The sequence below is a fragment of the Enoplosus armatus genome, chromosome 20 (assembly GCF_043641665.1).
Source record: "Enoplosus armatus isolate fEnoArm2 chromosome 20, fEnoArm2.hap1, whole genome shotgun sequence".
NCBI classification, from domain to species: domain Eukaryota; kingdom Metazoa; phylum Chordata; class Actinopteri; order Centrarchiformes; family Enoplosidae; genus Enoplosus; species Enoplosus armatus.
In genome coordinates this window covers 10,002,029-10,017,631 of record NC_092199.1, presented here as the reverse complement: position 1 = coordinate 10,017,631, position 15,603 = coordinate 10,002,029, and the positions used below count along the sequence as shown (strand labels likewise).

The window sequence follows — 15,603 nt, the reverse complement described above, 5'->3', positions numbered from 1 at the left end:
GTGCACATAGGCAGGTGCTGCTGCTCCTCTCACCACAACGTGATTTCCCCACTGAGCAATACAGCATTCCAAAGCACCATGTATGTATGTATGTGTGTGTGTGTGTGTGTGTGTGTGTGTGTGTGTGCGCATTCCCACCTGTGGAGACAAGAGATGAGAAAACTGGGAGCATTAGCCATGCCTCTCTCTCTCTCTTCCCTCTCCCCCTCCTTGTCTCTTTTATACCCCCCCCCCAGACACCCACCAGACAAACATATATTGATTCTTAAACCAATTACTGATGCCCCCCCCATCTCTCTCACACACACACACACACACACTACCCCATTTTTGTATATTTTGTTTTTGCTCTGTTCTTACTGTTTGTATCTTATTGCCTGCTCTCTCTCAGGCAAACCAGAGTCCTATGCAGAATATTTCAGCTTGAACAGAACCACAGCGGAGCTCCTGCTACTAAAGCCCATCGATAGAGAACTCTACCGCAGATTTGATCTGGTTATCAAGGTGAGAAACACTGGAGCTGCAAACAGGGGAGGTTTAATTTGATTTCCACCCAGCAAGTTGCAGTGCTTTGTTTTTACTGCCTTTAACCCCCATATATCCATCAAGCTGTTGATTAGTACATCTATAAGCTTAAATAAAGACTAAATGTTCCTCCTGAATGTATTTATTTGGTGCTCCCTGGTTTCTGTAAATTAAATGTCAGTGATTGCAATGCATTAGAAGTATCTCATGCACTGTGAAGGTATTTTTGTCTCAATTAGTCTAGTAATGAAATAACACGACCAAGCATACATCAAGTTCTGCTCTACTGAAATTGAAAATTGAATTTTTCCTATATAGGATGTTTTTTTCTGTAGTTAAAAGTGTGTGTGTGTGTGTGTGTGTGTGTGTGTGTGTGTGTGTGTATTTGTGTATATGAGTGTGCAGATATTGTGCTTATTACATTGCATTGGGTGTTCTTTTGGGATAGTAAAGCTTTTGGATTCCACATGAAGTAATGAATGAGGGGAGGAGGAGGAAGAAACGTGAGGGAGCAAAACAAGAATGAGACGTAGATGACAATGGCAAATAGAAAATAAGCAGCAAACAAAAAGAAGACACATAAGTTAGACAAACAGAAAAACACACAGGTATACAGGCAATCAAGCAGTTGTATTGTCACGTGTTTCAGATTTGTCAGACTTTAATAAACCTGGGTGCGGGAGAGTTGAAGGGAAAGACGTGAGACAAAGACACTGTGAGGTGACTTTGAGTCTCAACTCAAATCTTAAGACACAGACATGAAACACATTTATCATTCACCTACTTACTGACACTTAATATGTACTGGATATCATTATCTCAGATGTCCATCTCGAATAAACATCCATAAAACTGCTTAGAAATCATAGAGGTGACACTTCAGCCTGAGAAGTTTTCTTCAGTAAGTGATCCAGTGATAGCTGCCTGTAAATCCATGGATTGCAAACAGGAGCTGCTAATTGCTAATTGGGCATACTTTTAATGGTGCCAGTTTTATAACATTTAAACAAATATAGGCTAAAAAACACGGCTCAAACGAGAATACCAGTACACACCTGTAGCTGACACAACAGCCCATTTGATGAGCTTTGATGGGGTCTTGCTCTCCTGATGGCTTTAATTTTTTCTGTTGTCATATTGGTCCCACATAGACCTATACATTGGTGTTGGCATGTTTCCATCTATGAGATTAGTAAAAACATTTTTCATTTTCTCAATTTTCACACAAACGTCAAATTTCACACAAGCAGCTCTTCATGCTGACAAAAACATAGAGGTCCACTTTTAGAATACAAGGATGTTGCTCGGACGGGATTTGAATTGCAGGAGGGCCAGCGAGTTCACAGAAAAACAGTTGGTAATTATGTCTGTAATTATTGCTGCCGTGGGGTTGAATCCATACGGATTGATATCACTGACCAGCTCAGGTAATATTAAATCACCCCACCTCCACTAGAGATATATAAATTCATTTCAAATTCAAATTTAGTAGTACGTTGTATTTTAGCTGCGGTACACACTTCACTTTTATCCCATCAGCTAATTTACAAATATAATAATAATATAATATATAATGATAAAAAAAAAGATTTGATTTTTCTCTAATAATGTTTGGTCTCTTGAGGGAAATTGTTTCTGCTTCAAAAAATGACAGACTGATAAAACTGACTGACCAGTGAATAATGATTCAGCCTCACCAAAAACTGCAATTCATTTATGTCCAACTTTGCATACAAGAAAGCACACAGCCTTTGTTTGTTATTAAAACCAAAATGCAGAACTTCCATGTATTGGTAATGTCATAGCATTCGTCAGAACTCAACTGACTACTATCTTATTACATATTATGTGAAGCACTATCATTAAATACCACTTGTGCAGCAGGAGTAGTGGCTGGTGGAGTACGGAAGATGAATCACAGCCAAAATGAACAATTATTTTCTCTCTCCCTTCAGGCAGAGCAGGACAACGGCCACCCCTTGCCAGCTTTTGCCAACCTCCTAATCGAAGTTCTGGATGAGAACAACCAGGCACCCTACTTCCTGGAGGCCAGTTACCATGGCTACGTCAGTGAGGCGTCACCAGTGGGAACCACCGTAGCGACCAATGCCAGCCTGTCCGCACCGCTGGCCATCGTAGCTCTGGATAACGATGTGGAAGAGGTGAGGATGAAAGCATACAGAGCTGTCATTGTGACAAATCAAATTATAACATTAACAAATGTTAATTTGTCACTTATATGATTTGTTGCATCTACTTCCTTATTAGCTGACAGCCAATGAGACGCCTGTAGGTATCACCTGAGTTCATTCATTCTATCTTTACCTCCATTTACTGAGTTCTCTGAAGCTTCAACTGGTTGAAGTTAACAAGGACTGTCTTTGACAACAAAAACAAGACTTGATTTACTCAAAACTTCAGTGCCTATGACTTAATGTTTCATGGCAAGCTTCCATTCTCGCACGGCACACAGGCAGTTTATGGTGATAATGCTGACTTATCAACTTTGCCAGCTAAAATAACAACTGATTTTATTAGCTGTAGCTAGCTAGTTAATTAAGCTAACTTTAGCTCCATTAGCTGAAAAACGCAATCTGTCTGACTTTTTGATATTTCCAGCTGACCCTGTAAAGGGGTCTCAAATATGCACTTAGTAACAAGTTAGGCGTGCATGCTAACCTTTGCTGCTCATTTTAGAGCAGACAAACATACTGTTTAATCCATTCCTTCTACTTTTGCATTTTGGTTTTGGAGAGCTGAATAAATAAAAAGATACAACCCTCCAAAGTCTTTACTCTTACTCTTACTATCACCGTGCATACTGCTTCAACGTGGAGAAATCCAAAGCTTCACAGACCTGCCATGCCTTGTTATGATTGCAAAGCTATGATTGGACAATCTCTGTTTGGGGGAGGGGTTTAGCCAATGGCCATTTGATACTTACCATTGTAATATAACATACTGGTCTCAAGTGTGTAAACAAACCAATTCCTGTCTTCAAACACAATTAAATCATCATGTAAACAAAACCAGCAGCATGGTGACAGTGCTTAAACAGGAGGGACGTGCAGAAAAGGATGGAGGCATTGAAGTGTCCGCTTTAGCCCTTCTTTTTGTTCTACTGAATCTCTACTTTGTGCCTTGCTTGCAGTGTGTGAAGTGCCCTATCTAATTTTTTCCTGTGAATCTGGATAGTAAAACCATTTCCCTCTTAAATTGCCTCTCAGTGATAATGTAAGAATTTACAGTGCCGCAACATTGTTATCGGCGATGCATTCCCAAGAGCTTAGTTTGTTTAAGATGTAGCATAGGCATTTTGACAAAACAAGCTTTGGTTCATTGCTTTCTAAAAGACCCCCACAGCAGGGAACGGGCTTAGTGGGGATAATGTGTGTGTTTCTGTGTGTTCCTGAGACTGTGTGTCTGTGTGTGTGTGTTTGCGGCGACTGATAGATGTTGAGTTATTTTAAATATTGCTAACCCTGGTCTTTCCTCCAGCATTAAGTACCAACAATGATGATTAGTCCTAATTGCTTTTATGTGCCGTCCATCACTTTTATTTATGTGTATGCATACGACTGTGTGTGTGTCCTCCACTGTGTGTGTGTGTGTGTTTATTTATGACTCAATATCCACACTGGCTACATCGACAATATTATCAGCCCCCCCCCCTGCTGAGCCAGCCTTATCTGGAATGAGAGCACACACATATAAACAGCATACACACACACACACGCACACAGAGGAGGTGACTGTGTGGGTAATGTCAGAGGAGGACTTGGATGAGGATTGCCTCTCCATCACTGAGTATACTCTCTCACACACACACACACACACACACACACACACACACAAGCAGAGCCCTCTTTGGAGATTTTTTATGTCAAGGAAGAGGAGGTGTTTTTCATTCACCTTCTCCTGTCGAAGCACTTCTTTGCCCTCAGCTGTTTTGCATATGGAAGCATTTTCATTTGTTATGTTTCTCCACTTATTCATACTGGTTTTCCTTCCATTTGTAAAATGTAATAATTTCTTAGATTTCAAATATAGACATGGAGACACACCTGGTTCTTGCCTTCTTAAAATGTGTTTTGTTATCTGCTCTTTTTAATATTCACTGTGTGTTCATCAAGCATCCAATCTCCTAAAATCAGAGTGAATTCCTTTAATTGAAATAATGGAGGTGCTTCGCAGCCATCATTTCATCGCTGTGGTTGTCCTGGGCAACGCCCAGGTGTAAATGTGTACCAGCTTTATGTGTGTCTCTGCCGTATAGCTAGCGGAGCACACATATTCAACAGTACCTATCCTGGGTGGGTGATTGAAGATGTCTGTTGTAATGTCTTCTTTCTTTCACTCCAACAGACCAGGGATCCTCAGCTCCAGTTATCATTAGACAGCTATCCTCATGTCTTCTCTGTGTCTGCTACTGGAATCAGAAGATACCTCACCCTGGTGCAGCCGCTGGACAGAGAGACGCAGGACACCTATACATTCACGGTACTCCACAGCCTTTTGTATGCATTAGAGGGAGAGAGATAAGTCTGAATGCATTTGAATAACTCAACCTCAAATCAGAGACCCTTGACCACCCGTAGCGGTGGTCTTGGAAAAAAAGACTCTTATCTAGAGAATTGGTGGAAGAAGACAGGAGGAGAGGAAGGTAGATGGATAGGAGGACTTGTAGGCATATGCATGCACTTGTAGTTCCATGAAGTCTAATTTATCCATTTTTACCAGTAAGGAAGGAGAAGCACAAAAAAGTAACTTAGAAATAAGACAGCAGGAGGTTACCGAGTAAAGAAACAAGGGACATCGATGGAGAGACTTGAAGGACAAAAAATGAAAGAGAATAGAAGAAAAGAGACAAATATCAGTGTTTTACTCTTATGCCCTTTCACAAACGGGGAACATTCAGAGTTCAGAATTTCACTTACCTCTGCTGCTGTGTAAATATGGATTTCATTTTATATTGTAACGCTGCTTCTGTTTAGCACAGCTAGCAGGGCTTTCAGGAATGTTTGGCTAGTTTTCAGCATTCAGGCCGGCATTGGCTCTTCCAATGCTCAGCGCAGAAATAGAAGTAGGAAACAAGACATATTACTGTGGTTGCTGTCCCTCTGTGTTTACCTCTTTCCATCAGTTTTCCTCTTTCTGTCTTTCGTTCTTTGTGGTTGTCTTCCTCTGGTCCACTTTCCCCCTTTTTGTTCCTCCCTTCTTTTGTTGTTCCTCTCCCATTCAATCTGCCACTCTCTCTCTCTCTCTCGTTCTCTATGTTACTTCAGTGCAATCTAATTCAGCAGCTTCTTTATTGGTAGGGCATAGAGAGGCTAGCCGTTGCCAAGCACAGAGCATGTGTGTGCGCCATACCATGTGATGTACAACATTGTTATTTCATACAGCAGTCTGTTAGCTGTCAAGTGCAGCCTGGTCACACTGGCTGTGTGTGTGTGTGTGTGTGTGTGTGTGTGTGTGTGTGTGTGTGTGTGTGTGTGTGTGTGTGTGTGTGTGTGTGTGTGTGTGTGTGTGTGTGTGTGGCAACTCAGCATATTATGAGTTTATGCGTCGCTTTGTGAGCTTGCATGTATTTGGAAGTTAAAGATGGTCTGGCGTAGTATTGATTGAAAGGCAGAGGTGTACAGTAATCATCATGAAAGCCGTGCAGGAGAAATTAAACTCGAGGAGGAGAGAGAGAGAGAGCGCTATAAGACATGGAGGATGATTTTCATTTAAAGGAGTCAATCAGCTTCTTGGCAGATGAGCCTGTGGAGAAGATTGGTATCAAGAAGCTTCTGTTGATATGCACTTTGGATGATTTCTAAAAGAGTGGAATCACTGGAGGAAGAGAGGGGAAAGCAGGCACACAAGTCAAAAAAACAAAATTACAGATGATTTGTCGTGACTGTGGCCCGCTTAACCAACATTTTAGATGGACACATTTCAAATCATGACAAAAGCCATGCTAGTGACATTACACATGAACACGATCATGACATGAATATAAGATGCAGAATTTGACTTTTCATTCTAAAGTAGGTTTGGTAGCGAAGCAATCTCAGACAGCCTGCCTATTTTTAAGTGTTTGAGTTTCATCTCATCGTGACAGACACTTCAGAAATTGTCAAGTGGTCCAGTAGATGTTTGCTGTTTTTATGTGTTTATCTAAAAAGCTACAATTCCAAATGTTTTAAATTTGACGGGGAGCAAATGAATGAATTAGCTCTGCTTAAAGAAATAGCTTGACATTTTGGGAATTAACACTTTATATGTCCATGGTCCCATACAAACACAGCTTGTTGTTTTCACTCTAGTTGTTGAACGCATTAAACAAACAAGATGAAACACGTTAATTAGTGAGTTTCCAGTCTTTTCACTAAGCTAACCTAACCGTCTGCTGGCTCTAGCTTTGTATTTCATGTGTAGAGTGGGATCAATCGTCTTATCTAACTCTTGGCAAGAAAGCAAATAAGGGTATTTCCCAAATTGTCAAACTATTCCTGTAAGAAATGGCTCTCAAGAAACAACATGGAATGTGCTTTTAAGCCTTTGACTGGACACTTCTTGTGTTTTATACATATTTTAATCTGAAGTTATATTTATCAAAGGCAGTGAGGAACAACAATCATTGTGAGGAAATTGTGTAGGTGAAATGAGATATAAGGGAGACAGCTGGGACAGATTAGTTCAAAGAGTTTCAAGAGTTTTCAGTTGCACCAACAAAAACTTATAAATAAACCCAGAACAGGGATTTAGATTGAAACAGCACAGAATTACTCTGCCTCAAAAGAAACAAGGAAACATTACAGACACTATCAAGATGTCAAGGACGCACAGAGTGCACAGTCCGGCCACCTCAGGATTCTCAAAAGGTGCCCTTTTGTAGCTCGTCTGAGAGTAACATTTTCCACAAGAAGGAACATTTTATTTCTTTGCTCCTGTCAAAACAATACAGTATCTGTGTGTCTCCATCTCTCCAGCTTTTAGCATCGGACGGCGTCCAACAGAGCATTCCAGTTACCGTGACGATAACAGTGTTGGATGCTAACGACAACACTCCGACTTTTGCTAATGTCTCTTACAATGTCAACCTGTTCACTGATATGATGCCTGGAGAAGCTGTGTTACAGGTACACACTGTCCAACACACGACACATTTGAATGTTATATATACGTGGTGTATTTGCACAGTACTTTATGAAATGATTACATTTGACATGGATGGGTAAGTCTGACTTGAATATAAGAAAACGTGTGTGTGTGAGTGTTTAGACACATGGCACTTTGTGTGTGTATCTCTTCCCAGCTGTCAGCAGTTGATTCTGATGCAGGTCCCAACGGTCAGGTCACCTACCGGATCTTAGCTGGCGACCAGGGACATTTTCTTATTGGCAACAGGTAAATACATCACTTGGACTGCAATATTATTGAGATTGCATTGATAATGTTAAAGGAATAGCTTGACAAATACGCTTTCTTCCCAAGAGTTAGATGAGAGGACTGACACCACTCTCATGTTTGTATGCTAAATATGAAGCTACTGCTAGTTAGCTTAGCATAAAGACAACTGGGGGAAACAGGTTGCATGGCTCTGTCCAAAGGTAAGGAAAAAACACATACCAGCACCTATACACGTATAACTGTAAGCATAGTTTTACGCCTCAAGTCCATTTTCTTTGTTTATGTGCACAGTGATTGTGTGTTGAGCTCTGAACGCTGCCAAAACACGGATGAGCTACACTCAAGCATATGTGACAAAATGTCAAACTATTCCTTAAACTAATTCAGAGTTTCAGATTCTTCAGTGTAAAAAAAGCTCTGTTCTCATGGGACCACGAATCCGAGAGGTCTTAGTATTGTTGTTATTAATGATGGTATCAAAGGTAACTTGTGTAGGATTTGTAAAGACCCATATATCAGTGTCACATTCATAAAGCTACAAGGAGGATTTTGGCCATTGATAAGACAATTGGTGGTCTGTATTTTGGAAGATTTTCTGAAGAGACCCAGCATTTTCTCTGCAATGGTCTCAGAACTAAAAAAAAAAAATATATATATATTCATGTTAACATGCTACACTTACCACCTTCATTTTAGTAATTTGAATAAAAGTGTTCACAATGAATAAAACTGAATGAACTGTCTTCACAGAACTGGGATCATTACTGTGACACCAGGTGTGGAGCTCACTGTTGGACGGAGCTACGCTTTGACTGTAGAAGCCATAGACAATGGGCCTGCACCTCACAGAAGGTAAGGGTGTCTCTCTGTCTGCTTCATCCGTCTTTTTCCTCTGTCTGTCTGGAGCTGAGGCTTGAAAGGTCATCCGATTTCCAGAGCTTTCACACCCATTGTCAGACACTCCACAGCACTCTCCATCGCTCCCTCTTTGTTTCTCTTTCTCCGCCATTCTCTCCATCTATTCACCATTTTCAGGTGAGCCGTTTTTCATTTTTTGGAAAAATATCATGAATTAAAGTTGGAGTGCAAGAGAGGAAAATGGACGGTATAAATGTGAGAAGGTAAGAAGAGTAGTTACTAGGTAACTTGGTGAGAAATGGAAATAAAATTATACTGTTTGCATTTCAGAGAAGGGACAGTTTCAGAAAACAGGCACACTTGGCATCTAGAATAAATGCCACAGATGGTAAAAGAACAAAATGTAATGCACTCTGCCCCTGTCTTGTTCTAAAGGAATAAGGATAAGGAGTGACTTGATAAGGTGCCATTTCAGATTTTCGTTCTCCTCTACCTCCTGTTTCCCATCTCCAGCTCTTCATCTCACCTTGAATTTAATCAATAACCAACTCACAAACTCGTGCTATTTCCCCAACTTGGGTTATTTCATGGAAAAAGCGACTGCTGTTAATATTTTGTGAACTCTGTGCGTATTGATTAAGTAGCTTAAGTCTGGCAGACAGCAGTTAAATTGTGAAATTTTAGTTTTAGCGATTACCATGCAATATCTAAGAACAGAAGTGAATCCAGGCATCAAACCGTTCACCCACTGATTGATTCCTTTAGTGATGCTTTTCTACATCATGCCTCAACTTGACTCAAGAAAACATCATAAAACAGGGGACTCAGTGGGGACATGCCATGTGCTTTTGCAGGTTTCAGAAAAGAGGGACCACATGCATCAAAAGGTATTAGCTGCTTTTGATACATGTTGTCCCTCTTTTCATTTTCCTTTCAGTTTTCTTGTCTTCTTGCCTATCATTTAATACAGAAACACCACAAGGAAAACTCAACATGAAATTGGCATCAATCAACAAAAGCCAAAACAAACTGAGCTTCTGCTCCAGCCTCAACAATGGCTCGTTGTTTCCTGATACTCAGAGCACGCTTGGGTGTAGTTCTTTGTGTTTTTGCACTTTGGAATATTTCAACAAAAGGATGAATTAGCACTGCAGTGTCCTTGCAGAAAGGACAAACAAGCCAAGTCCTTGCTCATTCAACAAGAAGCACAGAACAAAAGCACCACTTATTTACAGACGCACAGGAAATATAGAGGCGATGATCGCTCGTTAGGTAGGCTTGTGTGAAAGGAAGTTTTATAGGTTCGTAGGCTGAGCAGGTCCATGGGGAATATTCCCTCCTCTTTATATCAAAACACACTGAATAGTCAGATGCTTAATTTGAGCTGTCAGCAGCCAACGGTGGAGATTTCTGCTCATCAGTCTCCTGATGAAAATGGAATCAAATATAGTCAACTCACCCGGCACCTGCTTAAATGTTAAAATATAGGAAAGCAGTATGAACGTTTTGCATATGACAGTGTGCCCGTCAGCAGTTACAGAGGTCCAGAGTTGCGGAGCCGGCTACAGAAGTCTGGTAAACTCACTTCTTTCTAACTCCACACCCCCAGGCTTTTTTTCACTTTCAAACTTGTTGTCTTTAGCTCAAGTGACATCACAAAAGGCTTCATACATTTTTTTTTTCACCCTTTCACGTGGTAGTACTCCCTTAGACCTGTAAACAGACTTTGATGTGTAAAGTAGCTGGAGTCCCCTTTAAATGACTTCTGTTAAAAGCTGCACTTGAACACATACCACATTGTATTTCTAATGCAAGAAACGTAGTGGGAAAACAAATCTAACTAGCCTGCCATTACATGTTAGGTTAAATAGTTTTGTTATGTGGTTGAAACCATTTAACAATATGTTTTTAAAAAGTCATGAAAAGTGGCAACTGGTACTGTAATGTTTTGCATACTATGCACTGGTGTCGTCAGTCCTTGGTCATTTGCATTAGAAAAATGGTGAAGGTGAAAAATGAGGAGAAACTACACTTATTGGGTGAATTTCCTATATTTGTCAGGCTGAACAGCCTTAAGACTGACTGTCTTAACCCAGATTCAATATGCTCAATCGACACCAGCTGCAGAGAGCACTTAAACCAGACAACAGACAAGTGTAATTAAAAACTGCCATCAAGTTACTCACAGAAATTAACGTCAATTAGTGACAGACGGTATAATCTGCCGCTGGCAACGTTTGCCATTTTAACTGGTGGAAGTGACCGTCAGCTCCAGCTAAAATGCGAAGCTGTTACGTGAATGTTTCGTGCGCTACTCTTTGCTAATGGCAATTAGCATCTGAGTTAACCTCAGTTTCCGAACTTAAACTCGCCACTCACAAGCGCAGCAGAATGCAGATTTTTATCGGCTTTATTTTAACCGATACTGACCCATTAAAATGTGTGCAGACCTCTCAGCATCTCGGTCACTCAAAAGTCAGAGCTTTATGTAACAGTTGACTTGTGGACTGTCCTCAGATTTTTGTCATATAAATCAATTCAGTTTTACAACAAACCTTGAGTGTAGAACAACATCTGTATTAAAATGATCAAATATGCTGTTTTATTTGTTAGAACTGCAAAGGATTGCTCTCTCCGACAATGTTTGTCAGTCATCATAAAATCTTGAATCCTCTTGTATGTGGCTCCAGCGCTGTAGCTGCCAAATCAATACAGAATGTGAACCACTCCAGATTGAGGTGGTTCCAGTGATTGGCTCACAGATTGTCCCCAAATTTCCCCAGACCCCCTGTTTATCTCAGCTGAAAACATAACCCGCATAACAAATCAATATCTGTCTCTCTGCTACCTGATTTATTAAATCTATGGGTCAGGACCAAAAATGAGCCAACAAGACGTGAGTGACATCTCCGCTTGCGAGTATTACATCTCCATGTTAGGGGTCTGCAACTGTTGAAGAACCCTTGAGATACATGTTTCACTCAGATTAGAAGTGCTTTTGCGTGGCTAGATGGATGCACCCCAGAACACTGAAAACAGTGTATGCTCGGGGGTCTCGTTCATACTTTCATCAAACTGTAGGGGAAGACAGAAAAGAGGGCACCACCAGAGGGAACAGAGGAGATGTTAGATAAATAGCTCGATTGAGATCAAGATAAAGAGATAATTTTGCGCTGTATGTTAAGGGGCATGTAGTAAAATATGACTACTACTATGATTACTCATATGACTTCATGTTTGTTACATGGCCCAGCTCTGTCAAAGGCGCAACTCCAAATCCTCCACACCCACAGGACAGCTGTGTGGAAACTTAATGGTTTAACAAGCAGCCAGCCTACAGTTTGGAGGTACAGTGTTACATATTATTATTGTAGACTTACCAGAGGCTACCATGCGTTAGCCAGCAAGCTAAGAAGACACACCATGTAAATACGACAACTTTTACTGAGAGATGCATTTCTCCTCTTTTGGTAGTGGCTAATTGCGTCCCTACTCATCCTGCCAGCTTGTCACTGAAGTCCAAAGTTAACACCAAGTCCTAAAGTTGCAGCCCCAAATAAGTCATAACGTGTGCTTAATTACGGCCCAATAAACAACAATGTAGTTATGAGCATAGGCTGAAAGAAAATATAATTGAAGCATAAAAAATGTGCTTTGAGTTACATAAAGTGTGAGCTGTTATGCATCTGGTGTAGAGAACTATATTGATTAAAATCAAAATGCATGTGGTTTGTCAGACACTCATGAGACGAACGACTGAAAAGCATGGCTGAAAATCATCCGATGTAGACCAGGGAGTCTTTGGTTATTGGAAAAGCAGCAACTTGTAGCTGCGAGTGCAGAGAAATATAGACAGGACGGTAAAGTGCACTCACCTAAACACTCATCTAACCTAATAATGATTTGCTGGAGCATCAAATAACTCTAAATGACCAGAGAGGAGGAAGTTGTTTGTGTGTATAGCAAGGACAAGTGGTGAATTTGAGGACAGAACACGCTCATAACTGCAAGTCTGTTGTGCTAAGCAGCTGCCAGACTAAGCAACTTCTCTCTACAAGAATTGGATGTTAGTGTTTGTATGTACACGTGTTTGTGTGTGTACTGTAGAAGTAGGAACAGCTATACGTAACCATGTCTATGAAATGGATAATGCATATTAAAAGAAAGAAAGAATAGCTTCCATTGGTAGACGGAGAGTTTTAGGATGCAAAAAGAGAAGGAGAGATAGGCCCCAGCTACAAAAGAAACCACGACTGAATAATCTCCAGTCCCTCTATCGGTTTTCATCAATAATGCCATCTGAATTGTTTTAATAAAACACTGGCTTTCACTCTCTCTGGCGGCTTACGTTTTTCCAGCCTTTATCTATTTATTTATTTATTGTTGTGAACGTAAACAGATTTTGCGGGCTATTGTTTAGACCCGAGGTTCTTTGGCTGTTTCAGTCGATGATCCAGTTTGAGTGGAGTTAATCTCTTCCCTTTCTCTCCCCGCTGAAACTCCGCACTCCCGCCAAGTAGGAAAACAAACCCTCATCCCCCTGCGGTTTCTTACCCTGAAACTCAGGGTGAGTAAAACCTTACATCCCTCGAGTCATGTGGGGGCAAAACTGGAAAACGGGACCAAAGGGCTTTTTTCAACCCATTGATTAAGAAGTGTTTGACAGCATTTCAGATTAGTCTTGTAACTTGGCAGTAAGATTCCATCATAGTGCACTCTCTTCTTCCTAATGTGACATTTTCATCCAGACGATCTTCTGTGAGCCACTGTTATTTTCACGTGAGCTAGCATCTTCAACACTTCTGCCTCAACACTTTCTTTGATAAGGCAGGAATCAAATAAATAAAATTCAATATGTTTAATGCTGTAAACCTCACTGACCCGCTGGTGGGCAAGTCAATACAAACTCATGCTGTGCGGCCAAACACTGTCCAAAGAAGTTTATTTTAAATTCAAGTGGTGATTTTCAAATTTTCTAAGATATTGAATATGACCCAATAAGTTTTGGGAAATGCATATACAATAAGAAGAATATTCACATTTGATGGCTGTTGATGCAATGAAACAAAACATAATGCCTTGAATATTTCACTCAGTTTAAACATTATGTAGCTTCAATGAGGAGTTTGAACAAGCTGACAAAGTATCCACAGTATATTCCACACCGATACAGTGTTGAAGACGATTATTTTTTTAACTTTAAAGCTGCTTAAGGGTAGTTGCAACTGTGTGTTAAGGGGTTTTGATATAATAATATGAATATTAAATACTATGTATTTATGTTTTTTTTCTTGACGTCTGTGGAAAAGGTGCGCAATATTTTCCTTTTAGATATGAGATGAATCTTAATTGGTCTGAGTTTCCATCTACTCAATTTATTTATTTCTAAATAAATATTTTGTTCTCTTTCCTTTCATCAATGCAAATTTGTAGGTTATTCCTTCCCTTTACTGTTCTACATTTTCTTTCATGTTTATTCCTATTTATTCCCATTTGTACCCTCAATCATTTTAGACAGCTCTGTTTATGAGTGTACACACAACACAACCAACAAGCTAGCCGGTCATGAAATCAAGAGGAGAATCCCGAAGCTGATTCACTATTAATGAAACTACAATCATCAGTATTATTTCACAGGAGTGGTATAATATATAACCAAGTGAAATATTCCCACAAAATAACCTGTGCCCACAAAGTTGTTTCCTGCGAGTGGAGTGTTTTATTTTGAAGTCATTACTGAGAGTCCCTGCTCTCTTGCATCTTGTTCTTTTGGGGGGAGTTGTTCAGGATCAAAATTGTAAACTGAATTATCTAAAATAATTGGTATAGCAGATGTCAATTCTGTTTTGTGTCGGGTCTTAGTTTAATTTGCAGTTAGTGCGTTGTTATCTCCCAATTATGTAAGGCAGTCAATTTTCCAGAGAGCTGAAAACTGTAGCTCTCTAAACGTGACAACAGTGACCCAGGTAATCAAATGATTTCAGAAAGAAAAACTGACAGAATGACACAAGCTGTTTACAGCGCTGGAGACAAACAGCTCTTTCAATTTAAGGTCATTACGGTGACATGCTGTTTTGAAATAAATGTTATGTTGATTAAAAAAAATGTCAATGTGAGTACAGCTTATTGAATAGCCGAAGCTGTTTATCAGAGGGGAAGTAAACAATGTGCAATTAAGACATCATTTCACAAAGTGAAACAATCTATTGTCAGATACTGCTCCAAATGCATTTTCTTTTGGTGTCACCACATTATAAATTGGAAACTCAATGTACTTCCCTTTATTTATTTCCTTTAATTCACTTTAAAGCCTATTTCCTCCTCTTCTACAAAACCCGTGTTTCTGTTATTCCCTCTTGAAACATTTTAATCAAATTTCCTCACCTGTCATGAAATTTCTGAAACCACTTGTCATCCACAGTTGGTTTAGTTTGCCTGGTTATATAACTGTATTTAATAGTCATCTGCATAATCACTCCATTCATTCTTAAAATGCAGTTCTGGACATGTGTACAAACCCCTTAATGATATCAATGCTAATATGATATTGTTTATGTGTTCAAATGCATCTTTAAGTAATAGTTGATATTCTGACGTGCCGCGCTGCATAATAAGGTTCACAACACTGCATAATAAAGGGCACAGTAAGGGATGATATGATGCTGCCCTAACAAGATGGTGTCACTCAATACAAGATATACTTGTATTTAAATGAATGAAAATGAAAAACTTCCCCCAGCCTCTACATGAATCATTGAAACAGCAGGATAAGTTTGTCAAACTGCACAATAGAAACCTTAAGCCCCACTAAAAGACAGCAGC

General features: G+C 39.9%; 1 protein-coding gene across 1 annotated transcript in view; it reads left to right on the top strand.

The window, feature by feature from the left end:
* Nucleotides 1–15,603, top strand: part of LOC139303618 (protocadherin-15-like) — a 131,766-nt gene that overhangs the window by 38,919 nt on the left and 77,244 nt on the right. Inside the window, exons 12-17 of the mRNA XM_070927462.1 lie at nucleotides 392–504; nucleotides 2,481–2,687; nucleotides 4,891–5,025; nucleotides 7,503–7,652; nucleotides 7,829–7,920; nucleotides 8,674–8,775. Coding sequence (XP_070783563.1) covers nucleotides 392–504; nucleotides 2,481–2,687; nucleotides 4,891–5,025; nucleotides 7,503–7,652; nucleotides 7,829–7,920; nucleotides 8,674–8,775 — 799 coding nt within the window. The remainder of the gene's footprint in view (nucleotides 1–391; nucleotides 505–2,480; nucleotides 2,688–4,890; nucleotides 5,026–7,502; nucleotides 7,653–7,828; nucleotides 7,921–8,673; nucleotides 8,776–15,603) is intronic.